Source organism: Trichosurus vulpecula, chromosome 8, assembly GCF_011100635.1.
Source record: "Trichosurus vulpecula isolate mTriVul1 chromosome 8, mTriVul1.pri, whole genome shotgun sequence".
NCBI lineage: Eukaryota > Metazoa > Chordata > Mammalia > Diprotodontia > Phalangeridae > Trichosurus > Trichosurus vulpecula.
This window is the reverse complement of record NC_050580.1, coordinates 146,887,806-146,900,352: the sequence shown is the minus strand read 5'-3', so window position 1 is coordinate 146,900,352 and position 12,547 is coordinate 146,887,806. Positions and strand designations below refer to the sequence as shown.

The window sequence follows — 12,547 nt, the reverse complement described above, 5'->3', positions numbered from 1 at the left end:
ACCTTTTATGGATGAATTAATGAACAGTAGGTGCTCAATTAACATTAAAGAAAAGTTCCTTGCTATTGCTTTCCACAGTGCAAAGTAAAAGACATTAGAATTCTGTTCAATTTGTAGACTAAATTACTCTTTAAAGGTAAATGAAGCATATTGGTTTCTCCTTAGTACTGTAACTGGTACAGCTGGGCAGAGTTAGCCCCAGGGCATAGCAAACAGGAAGATATTTCAAGGAGGCAGATTTCAGTTCAATTTCTTGAAAGTCTCTAAAAACTAGAGCTGTTTATCAAATGAAGCAGGCTGCCTTATGAGGCATTTATGTATTTATTCAATATCAATTTATTACACACTTGCTATATGGAAAAGGAAATACTAGAAACCAAAGGAAATATAAATAAAATTAAAGCCAAGTCCCAGCCCTCATGGACCTTATGATCTATCAGGACGGATGTAATCCACAAATAATATACTACCCATAATGCAGACTATGCCAAAAGCATAAGACCGATACTATGCCCAGAGAAAGAAAGATTTTTTCTGCCTGATGGGGTGGGTAGAGAGGGCGATAAAAGAAATGAGGAAATGGACTTGGTCTTGATCAATGGATAGAATTTCAACAGATGGAGGTGGGTTAAGGGCAGGAAGCCCAAGGAGGAAGGGTTGCACTTAAAGGCGACCTAAATGCAGGGACAAGGCCCAGAAAAGGCCTGGAAGAAGGAAGATTCTGGACATGGTAGTCAAGCTGGGATGGGTAGAGGGGAAAACTGTGAAATAAGGATAGAAAGGTAATGAGGTGCTAGGTTATAGAAAAGGAAGCTGGGTAGCTGGGAGTCAGGAAGACTCATGTTTCTAAGTTTAAACCTGGCCCTGACACTTACTAGCTGTGTGACCCTGGGCAAGTCACTTCACCCTGTTTGCCTCAGTTTCCTCAACTATAAAATGAACTGGGGAAGGAAATGGCAAACTACTGCACTATCTTTGCCAAGAAAACCTTCAATGGGGTCACAAAGAATCAGAAATGACTAAAAAATTTGTAGAAGGCCTTGGATGTGTAATTAAACCATTCAGAATTTAAACTTTAGTCCACAGAGGTATTCAAGCAGAGGCCAGGGATCTGATTCCTATCCTGCTGTTCAAGGAGTTTCTAACTCTGCACCATTTAATTACTGTTGGCTTGCTTTCCTGAGGTCTTGAAATCCTGCTTCCAGGTGGGGATTAAACTCGGCAGTCAGTGTCACAGCAGTTTGAACAAAGACACTGACGGTCCTAGAATTCTGGCAACATGAGAAACCAGGGACCTCAATGTGCCCTGACTGCCTGTCTCTGGGACTCTTGCCAACCAATCACAGCATGCTTTCAAAACCAAAGAGTTAATTCTTCTCTTTATGAGGGGAAGAGTAGAAAGAGGGCTAGAGATGGAATCAAGAGAATTCAGGTTTTTGCCTCCTCTACTTTCTAGCTGTGTGACCAGAGGCAAATCCTTCCAACTCTCTGGTCCCTAGTTTCCTCATAAGTAAAATGGAGACAATTGTATCATGTGCCTTGATAGACTGTTGTCCATGTTGACTCTGTTATTAGGATGCTATAGGAGGGACTCCTACAATGAAATGGGAAGGGAGATGGACCTTTGGGCTCGAAGGGACTGACTTATGAGGCTCCTTCCAACATTAAGATTCTAAAAATTTATTATCTTTTCTCTTTGGTCATTTCTTCCACCAAACAGTGTTTTTCTTTGATGTTTAAAGAGTTTTTACTTGGTTCAAAAGGTAGAGGTGAAGGTGGAGAAAAGACATACGCGATGAGGGTTCCTTGGCCTGTTCCACCCTAGAGATGGAGCTGTGGCCAGAGGTCAGCGTTACAACCCAGCAGAGACATATACCAGTCAGGTTTACAAAACTGGTCTGTTTTAAGGTGGACAAGGAACAGGGACTGAAGGCGAGGTAGCATTATCTTGCATTTACCAACCATATTTTTTACCATTTCAGAAGCTGAAGGTGAGTTATTGAGAAATATTTCACCCAGGTTTCAGTTCTTCTTTCTAAAACTGAAAACTTCATTACCAAACACAGAGTTCTAGATACATATGTTTCCAGCTGTGAGATTTTCTCTTACATAAATGAAAATTCAGTGAAAAACCACATCCTAGAAATCTAGTCAGATTTGCCTGATGGAATGCTTCCTTCCAGAAAGAAAACAAATACTCATGCTCTAGCCCTGTAGGAAGAAGCTCACAGCATAAAATAAGGAAGGCTGGTAGCACTGAGAAGTTAGAAATCACAAAATCCTGGTTGGGGTCTCTGCTCTGTAATGAATTCCCTGTGTCAATATGGGCAAGTCACTTTCATGTTTTTAGAAATAAAAAAAGAAAGAAAAATGTTAATTTAAAAAATTTAATGCTGATATGCATTTATATCAGAAATTAACTTATAAGGCAATTCTGGTGTTTTGTAGTACATGCCTTTCTCCTCCCCACCTTTATATGCATACGTATACACATATGTGTGTATATAGTATGTATGTATATATGCATGTATATATGTGCATGTATATTTACACATACACATATGTGTATATAGTATATGTGTTTACATGCATGCATATACACACATATGTATATAATAGTTCCAAATTTTATTTTGTGGGGAAAAAATAAACTTTTTCTCTTCCTCCCCTTCTTAAAAATAAACTTCCACTTTCTTTTTCTTTTCTTTCCCCCTCTTTTCTCCTCCCCTTGTACATAATGTCTTACCAGTGTCACTTGGGACTTTGCGTATCATCACTTAGGTATCAAGACTTTGCTTATATTTATGTTGATCAAATCCATATAAATTAGGAGGCACTCATATAATTCTTGATTTGTAAATGAACACGCTCATTTGGTAAGAGGGTAGTAACGCTAGGCTTTAGAACAAATCGTGGTGTTCATTTTTAGATGGTAGTATTTGAACCAGCCTGATTCCCTGTGAGTGTGACAACTGTGTCAGGAAGGGAGCTCACCTATTATATATTATTAGTAATTCAGTTAACTGTCAAATCCACGTTTTAGCTCTAGCTTTGTCTAGATCGGCATCTCCCCAGACATCACAGCTTGATGACTCTGACATAAAAATAGAAGATTTTAAAAAACTATGCTAAACACCTCTTCCTCTTCCTCTTCCCTGGTTGCACTTCCTGTTCATCTTCATCTGAGGTTTGAAATACACATGCAATCCAAGAGGCATGTGGTAAGGAATCTTTCTTAGCTGTGCACCTTAAAGATGTGCCCTTTGCTTTTGATTTCCATAGCAACTGGACCGTGATCACCTCACTTTGGGTTGTTACGACAGACTCACAGAATTTCACAGTGAGAAGGAAACTAGAATGGCCATAGATTTGGACCTGAACATGAAAAACAATCCCAGCTACAACATAATGGACAAACAATCCTCCAGCCTCTACTTAGAGACCTCCAGGAAACTCACAATGTCCTGAGGCAGCCCCATTCAACTGTTAGATGGATCTAATTGTTGGGAAGCTTTTCTTTATATCAAGTCTGTATTTGCCTTTCTGCAATTTCAAAGAGCTGTTGCTAGTTCTTCTCTCTGGGGCAAAGCACAAGAGGCACAGTCCCCCTTCCACAGGACAGTCAATCTATCTATCAGTCAGTGAGCAAGCATTACTATGGTCAGAAGACTTGGGTCCTCATCTAGGCTCTGCCACTAAAAATCTGTATGACCTGAGGCTAGTCATTTAGCCTCTAAGGGCAATATTCACTCAATAAACATTTATTCAGTGCCTACTATGTACCAGGCATGGTGCTAAATTCTGGAAATACAAAAAGAGGCAAAAGTCCCTGCCCTCAAAAAATTTTACAATCTAATGGGGGAGACGACATGCAAACAAATACATGCAGAGCAAGTGATATACAGGATATATAGGAAAAAATTAACAGAGGGAAGGCAGTGGAATTAAGAGGGGTTGGGAAGGGCTTCCTGTAGAAGGTGTGATTTTAGTTGGGACTTAAAGGGAGATCAGTTGGTGGAAAAGAGGTGGGATAGCATTCCAGGCATTGGAGACAACCAGAGGGAATGTGCACAAATTCCATCTATCGATTAACAAAAAGTGTGATTTAAATGCCAGCTATCTGCCAGGCATTCTGCTGGGAGTGGGAGGAAGGGTACCAAGGTAGAATTGAAACTATCATTGGGCTCAAGGGACCCACATTCTATCCAGGGAGGCATTCAGCACATAAATAAAAATATATAAATATAAGGCACATATTTTAGGACTAGGGCACTGGCAGTTGGGGGATCAGGAAATTCTTTATGGATGTAAAGTTTGATCAGGGTTCTGAGGGAAATGAGAGATTCTAAGAGGCAGAAGTGAGGTGGGAAAGCATGCCAAGCATGGGGGGATGTTTGTGCAAAGCTGTGGAGATAAGATGAGATGAAGAGCCTTGCATAAGGACGAGCAAAAAGCCAGTCTGATGAATTTAATAAGCATGCCATGTCTGCCTTTATCCAACTAACTGATTTCTGTCTTGTATCTACTCACTATATTATTTTCAATTTCTGGTGCTTGGCAGGTTTTTTAGAAATTAAGGATATAGCAAACATATAAAATATCAAAACATATTTTTAGACCTATTCTCTCTCTCTCTCTCTCTCTCTTTCTCTCTCTCTCTCTCTCTCACACACACACACACACATACACAATCCCAAAAGTCTCAGTGCAGCTTTAAGCTATTTAAAGCTGCACTGAGACTTTTGGGACACCTTGAACATACAAATTTCACAAAGAAAATATATGTGTGTTAGTAGTTTGGTGGAATCAGGTTATTAAGCATCAAAATCTTTACACCCTATATTCTGTCAAAAGAAATTGCTTATAGAAGGATGCACTGAGATCCGATGTAACCTGTTGTCATCAGCCATTCAATAGATGAGGACCCCCTTAAACCTCCATTTCTAGGATTCAAGTCCTGCTGAACTGAATGTTTCTTTACTGAAACATTTTAACACAATTGTTACCTCTTAAAGAAAATGACCTACAGCTGTCCTTGGCCACTTAATGTAACAACAAAATATTACAAGCTAAAGAGATATTCCATTTGGAAATAGGCCAGAGTATTTCACATGCCCTGTCCCTAAGATAACAAAAGTCAATACCATCAGTGATCTTATACCACATTTTGCTTTGTACTGCAGTGAATGCCTAAATTGAGAGATGCATCTAAAGATATATCACTTGCTTGAAAATAATGAAAAGAGGCCCCCTGTACTCTGGGTAGATGCCCAGAGATAGTGTTTTTATTCCTGTAATAATCACACACATCCCAAAAGAGGCTTGCCTGCTGATATACTACTGCTACATCATGAAAAAGAAGCCAACAAAAAAAAGGTTTTCATCATGTAGTTTTCTCACTTTTTCCCTGGTGAACATTAAGAATGCCAATGCTACAGACATTGTCTCTTATAGTTCACTGTCCAAATGCAAAGCAGAAAGGAAGATTTATTGACCTGGAAAACCAAATATTTCTAGGCAATACTTAACACAGCAGGAACGTGTGACTACTTCAAAGTGACTCCACTGTGAGGTCTTCGTGGGGGAAGGGTCTTTTAGACTATACCTTGGGGTTGCCTCCACCTTCTTTGGCAGCATATAACATCTGTAGAGCAGATTCCGCTAGTGTCTTGGTCTGGTCCAATACTGTCATCTGCTGCTGATGATCTAGAATCTTAGATGCAACACCAACTGCAGCTAAGATCAAGGGTTCGAAGTAACTTGCCAGCTGTGTGACCTTGCAATGAAAACATCCACAAAAAAAGCATTCAGTTTAACATGTACTAAGCCATACTTTGCAGAGAATGACAGAAATTAAAGAAAGATCAGATGACTCTGTACGAAGATATGCAACTTGGCTTTTGAAAACCCATCTTGAAATTTATTGAAGGACAGTTCTGAACTGCCTTGAGGAATTCTACCTCCTTTTTGTAACCATTACAGGAGCATAGAGAAACTTGTTCAGTAGTATGAAGTTTAAATGTGCCTAATGTTAGAGTCAACTACTTTGAAAACAAGAAACTTTTAAGAACTTTTTTTAAAAAAAGGGACAATTATCTCTTCTACTATATAAGGAAAGCTTAATCATTGATGCATAAGACTTCTTTATTTCATGATAGAGCCAAAAGACTACATCCTTGTACCCATTTCAAATGTCATGTTTTCTAGCAGAGGCTTGGATATTTCCAGGAAAATTAAATCAAAGAAAAACAAAAAGCAAAAAAATCTTTTATCATTATCTTCAGACATTTAGCTCTGGATTTAGCCCAGGCTGATGAAAAGCCATTTACCGAACTGCCAAGAGACGGTGATTGACTGGGTCTATTCTAAGGTTTCACTTAATGCTTTAATAAAGGAAGCAAATTGTTATCAGGTCCAGGTCTGTAACCTGGAGACTGGAAGAAGAAAAGGAAGGATACTTCATAATATTCCATAGAGATGAACCTTCTTTGTCTAACCTATGTGTTGTCATGACAATGAACTCTATGTGTGCATATGTGTGTGTGTATGTGTGTGTGTGTTTTTGTTTGTTCTTTAAATAAGCAGAATCTTGGTCTCATCATTCAGGCTACACAAAGATGGGTGGGGGGGCATAATGATTTTCTTACTTTCTTTATGCTCTAATGCTCAAACACTGCCTTTTTAAAATAAAGGCACTGTTTTCTAAACCTTCCTTAGAGGAATGTGGTGCCGTTCAGTCAATTCAGTTGTGTTCAACTCTACACAAGTCTTGGCAAAGATAATGGAGTGGTTTGCCATTTCCTTCTCCAGTGTGTCCCCATCTTATAGAAAAGGAACCGAGGCAAACAGGGGTTTAAATGACTTGCTCAGTGTCACACAGCTAATAAGTGTCTGAGGTCTGATCTGAACTCACAACTCCCTGACTCCAGACCTGGTGCTCTAACCACTGTACCACCTAGCTGCCCTTAAGAAATGTAAATTTGGCAACAATACAATGGAACTGAACTCCAGGAAAATGCTGCTAAAATATCTGTATAAAGCTCCATCACACATGAAATAATTTTATATCCCCTTCTTGTATTTATAGTTAAATCTCTTCCATAACAAATGAGTAAGTTTGCAAGTTTGAAGAGTCATTCAGTCATTAAGTATTTATTAAGCCCCTACTATGTTCTAGTCACTGTGGTAGGTGCTAGGGATACAATTCCAGCTCCCAAGGAGCTCAAGGTCTAATGGGGGAAAAGATCAAAACAACTATTGTGTCTTTAAACATTCAGACCTGTGATGTTCTTGTTTCTTAGTCTTAATGGTGCATTGGTATTAATTTTGCATTTTCAATATACTGTGTGAATCTATTACTAGACATGATTGTGAAATGTTATCAGAAAACTGTATAGCTGTTGGAATACCTCAAGGTTCTGTGTTAGACTACAGAAGCTAGGAGTTCTTGGGCACTGTGATGTAATGTGGAAGGAGAGATAGTGAATGAGTCTGGTATATCTAGGGAGACAGAAGGACTAGAAGGAATGGACAGGTGGATGGGAGACCCTGTGGCAAGGACTGGACAAGCAGGAGCCAGATTAAACCTGTATATATTTCTCTAAATTTAGAAGTCAGAACAGATTCTCTATTAGCTAGTAGTGACCTAGAAATAGTAATTTTGATTTAGGATCATGATTATCAAATTAGGAAAAGGGCTCCTGAAAGGGTTATCTTGCACACAGCTTCAGAAAGACTAGTGTCAGTTTTCAATCTGCTCCTCTATGGCTAGCGACTATTGCTTTCCCAAAGGTGACACTATTTTATTTGCACATTGGGTGTTGAAGGTATGAGGTATTTCCTATATTTATTAGAGACAGACTCATATAAGATGCTCTGAGGAATTTGAAAATTGCAAGTACTCTATATAAAATGTCATTCTAAAAGTGCATTTCATTAATTTAATTGATAGATTAAGACAGGAGTTCTTAATCTTTTTTTTTGGCAGTCTATTGAAGCCCATAGGTCCCCTTCTCAGAATGTTTTTGAATGCATAAAATAAAAAGCAGAATTACAATGGAAAACAATTATATTCAAGTACAGTTATAAAAATATTTTTAAAAAGCAATTTTGAGGACTCTAGATTAAGAACTCTCCAGGATTAAGGGAATGCTATTTAGTAAGAATTAAATCAAGAAACTAAAGAGAAACAGATAGATGTCTGGGTCCTAAAGGTATACCACCAGGGCTGATTTTTAAATTACCACACTTTAGACCCTCAAAGGCCTGTGGGAGGCTGTGCTTCTCCTGTCAAGTTGTGTGCTTGTAGTCTCCCTCATTAGACTGTGAGCTTCCTGGGAGCAAGGACAGGTTTTTTGCTGTCTTTGTATCCTCAAGGACTAGCTCAATGCCTGCCACTTAACTATGTGACAGCTGACTCACTGAACGACTAGATGGAATGATGAATACCATTTTTCTTTACTTCCTATTATCTTATTCCTAAAAACAACTGAAAAAAGTCCTCAAGATATATGAAAAAAGGGCAAAAAAAACAATTGAGGAGTAGGCAACAGGGCAAATGTGTAAACAAATGCAAATATAACAATTTTTATGGAATTTGGTGCACTTAAGGCACCACTGACACAAAGCCAGGATTTGAATCTGTATCTTCTGAATCTAAATCGAATGTTCTTTCCTCTATTCCACACTCCCTGGGGATATAAGGTGGAAAAAGATGGACTCCAGTAGAAAACCCTGTCATCCATCAGCATACACCATTAGGTGATTTTGGCATTAAAAAAAAAACCCAACCAGAAGAGTTAGTATTTTTTGCCAGCAGAGATTTTGGAAACTAGGTTTCTTTACCTGAAGAATATGATCTATGGGCAAAAGTACAAGAAAATTAAAATCCACTTTATAGTATCTACCATCAACATTTCCAAAATAAGTGAAGTACCAGGGTAGAATTTACATAATTAATTCAATACAGTTTAAAGATTTAATAAGCATTTAAAAATAAAAGAAATATTAGCACTTGGAGAATGACACAGGCAAGGAGTAAGGGAAAGGCTTTTGTTCTGCAAAGACTGTCTGCAACTATTCGTTTCCCTAATTTCAAGAATCATGACAGGCAGTACTACCTTAAAATACACTGAAATGAGGTAAGCTTAAATGATTAAAAAACAAACAAAAAAACTAGAAGTCAGAATTAGTCCATTTGGTTCAGTCTTCAATTGTACTTCTGGTTCTTAGAAGGAATGCACTATCGAAGAAGGGTGCCAGCAGGGAAGGGTCCTAGATACCGCATGTGTTGTAGTGCCTAAGAGTAGTAAGAGGCATAGGGTATAGCTGCTTCTGTTGGACCTCAATGGGCACAGTAGGTCCTGAAATGATTTAATTTCTTGACTGCATGCTAGGATGAGGCTAGGCGATATTTTCTGTAGCTTCGTGTAGTGTTAGAAGCAACCATCCAACACACCTGACAGCATGATGGGAAGCGATTTTTGGGAGCATAAGCAATTCAAATACTTCCCCTTCTCTGAGCATATCCAGATGGGCAATATGCTCATGCATGCATGCACACACAGACACACATCCACACTCAAAGGAATCGCATGAGGTCAGAGTACCTTGTGTCCCAGCTGGGCCGCTTCTCCTCGAGCTGCTGTAGCAATGGGGTCGATAAGGTGCCCGATTTCCTGGACCACGGATGTCAACTGCTCCTGCAAAGCCTGATAAGGAAAGACACTGTCAAGTTCTTCTTCTACAATTTACTCACTGGGCTGCCCTGGTTTATAAAAGACAGGTATGCAGATATGAAGGCACCCAACTGGATATAGGATCAAGAGGATGATCACAAGGGCGCTGGCTGTTTAAAACGATTCACTCAGATTCATCTCTGTAGCAAGGGTTCACACACCCTGTGGCCAGCAGCCTCCCTAAGCACCTTTCTGTACAAGATCAGAAGTGGGTCTTCACCTCTGCCTGACAGCCCCAAGTTGCCTCCTGTTTGTTTGCAGCCCCGGCTGGTGAGGTGCGATGAGTAATGCCTTCACCTTTGTTTTAATATCATTAGATTATTCAGGAAAAACCACTGAAACTACTGAACTAGATACAAAGGAACCCAGTAAATACAGCCAAAAGGTATTAAAAACAAAAATGGAGTTTCTTCTGGGCACTGAAGTTACTGCTCAGCTATCTTGGAACTAATTTGCTAAATATCAAAGATAATTTTAAAAAAGAGAGAGAGAACATCTATGAGATTTGGGATTCATTTCCAAAATACTATACTAGAGACTGTGCCCAGTAATGTGCCAATTATGGATTGTCGGGGGAGGCCCAATAAATTCTCTTAGATGAGGTGGCTGTAACTACTAAAAACACCCAAATGTAATTCTTCCTGGTTTAAAAAAAAAACTCTCAGTCTCAAAGATTTGAACTGGATTCTGGAAAAATTCCAAAGTTAGAACAAGATTTTGGTATCTTTTCTTGTAACCCCACAGAACCCATAGAGCAAAGTATGAGTTGTTGATGATTATCTAAGAAGTATTAGATTACAAGGCAGGAATTTTCATTTAAAAATGCATGTCTTACAAATCTGAAACACTGTGCATTCACTGCTTGCTTCCCTGCACACATGTGCACAATGCTAGGTAATTCAAGGCAAAAATACATGGTGACAATGCGCTGCTCATCAGAAATGAGACTGGCCTCTGTGGATGGCAAATTTGCCAGAACATTGTTGTATATGAGCCTTATGCTTAGGTGATCTGTGCTCGTTGAAAGTAATGAGAAAAACAGCCTATGGAAAGAAAAAAATGGCTTCCAGGAGGTCTCTGCTAATTACTTGTCATCACAATGACAAGTATATCCACAATCTGATTCTAGCCAAGAACAGCCAAACATTCCAGACACATTGAGTTGCTGCAGATGGGTTAGAAATGGAGTGGGACACAACAGTGAAGACCATGCACTAAGAGGGATTTTTTTTTCTATCCAAAAAAGCCCCCAAACCCCAACTTTTTACAGCCTTTCATGACATTGATTTAGAAAGCCAACTGAGGCATTTCAAATACCATAAGGAAATTTCTTGTGGGGCTAGCAGTCCTCACCTGGGAAGGGAGGACCAGGAACTCTCTTTAGTTTTTGTATTTCAAGAACCTAACACAGTGCCTGGCATGGGCTTGTTGACAGATTGATTGATTTAGGTTGGAATGAGAACAAGTATAAGCTGAAAAGCCAGGATCTGGCAGGTACCTTCCTATGGAGGCCCTTCCTGGTCCCTACAGCTGCTGGTGCCCTTTCTTCCAAATGACCTTTTGTATTTAACTACCTTGTAAATATTAACTTTAAATTTATCTTCTGTATTTTTATGTGAACTTGTGGTTTTCCTCATTAGAATATAAGATCTTTGAGAGTAAAGCTTGTTTTATTTGCTGTATTTGTGCTTAGCATACAACAGGCACTTAATAATTGGTTGATCAATTAACCTTTTGAGTGACACAATATGAGTGTTTGAGATAAAATGGAAGACTAAGTGCCAGGACAGAGATCCAAGACTACAAAGTCCATATTAACATTAGGAAGCCAAAATACAGGCAATAACCATTTGTTTGCCCCAGTACGATTCTCCAAAGCTTCCATCTTTTCAATTGCAACTTCTTGTATTCCTGGTCCTCACCTCGAGTGCTAGCATGCTAATTTGGCAGACTCTGCATTAAGTCTGTACCTTATTCAACTTTCCTGGTCATACCATGGGCTCACATACCATTTCGTTCTCCCAAGGCTTCTTGAGTGTGGACATTGAGTGACTGGGTCCACTACAAATTTATGTCAGCTATTCCCAACTGGTCCCTCACTACAGCAAGACAATACTTCTATTTCTCTGTATTTGATTCCATATAACACTCATCACACAGCTATTGCAAACTTTTTTTCCTTTTAAGTTAATCATGCCACCATCAACCTCTTCTCCACCCTCTCCCTGAATCTTCTCTGAAGAGTACCTCACTACACACTTCACTGAAAAAAAAAAGGAGGTCATTCTTGAGAATTCCCTCTTCTCCCTTCCTCCTCATCTCACATCCCTCTGACATCTTCCCCAGCAATCTTCTTCGCCCCAGTCTCTGATGTTGAGGTCACCCTTCTGCCTGCCATCCCTTCTACATGTACCCTTGATCTCATCTCCTCCCATCCACTCCATCAGACTATATCCACCATCACCATCACTCTAATATTCGGTTTCTCCCTTTCTACGGATCCCTTCCCAGATGTTGATAAACATGCTCAAATTTCTTAAAAAATAAACATAACCTCACTAGATCCTACAATACCCACCAGCTATCTCTTTTTCCCTTCCCAGCTAAACCCCTTGACAAATCTGTCTACAGTCGGTACTTCTCTTTCTCCTATTACTCTATTCTAAAACCTCTTTAATCTGGCTTCTGATTTTTATCTCTCATCTGAAACTGTTTTCTGAAGTTACCAATGATCACCTACTTAAAAAGTACCAAGGTGGTTTCCGGACTCTGCTCTCTCTTCATTGTCCTCCTATATGTCTGACCAGTAG

General features: G+C 39.3%; 1 protein-coding gene across 1 annotated transcript in view; it reads right to left on the bottom strand.

Moving 5' to 3' along the window:
• Positions 1-12,547, bottom strand: part of TLN2 (talin 2) — a 268,344-nt gene that overhangs the window by 117,706 nt on the left and 138,091 nt on the right. Inside the window, exons 38-39 of the mRNA XM_036734916.1 lie at positions 9,609-9,710; positions 5,606-5,776 (exon numbers count right to left, since the gene is read on the bottom strand). Of these exons, the coding sequence (XP_036590811.1) occupies positions 5,606-5,776; positions 9,609-9,710 (273 nt within the window). The remainder of the gene's footprint in view (positions 1-5,605; positions 5,777-9,608; positions 9,711-12,547) is intronic.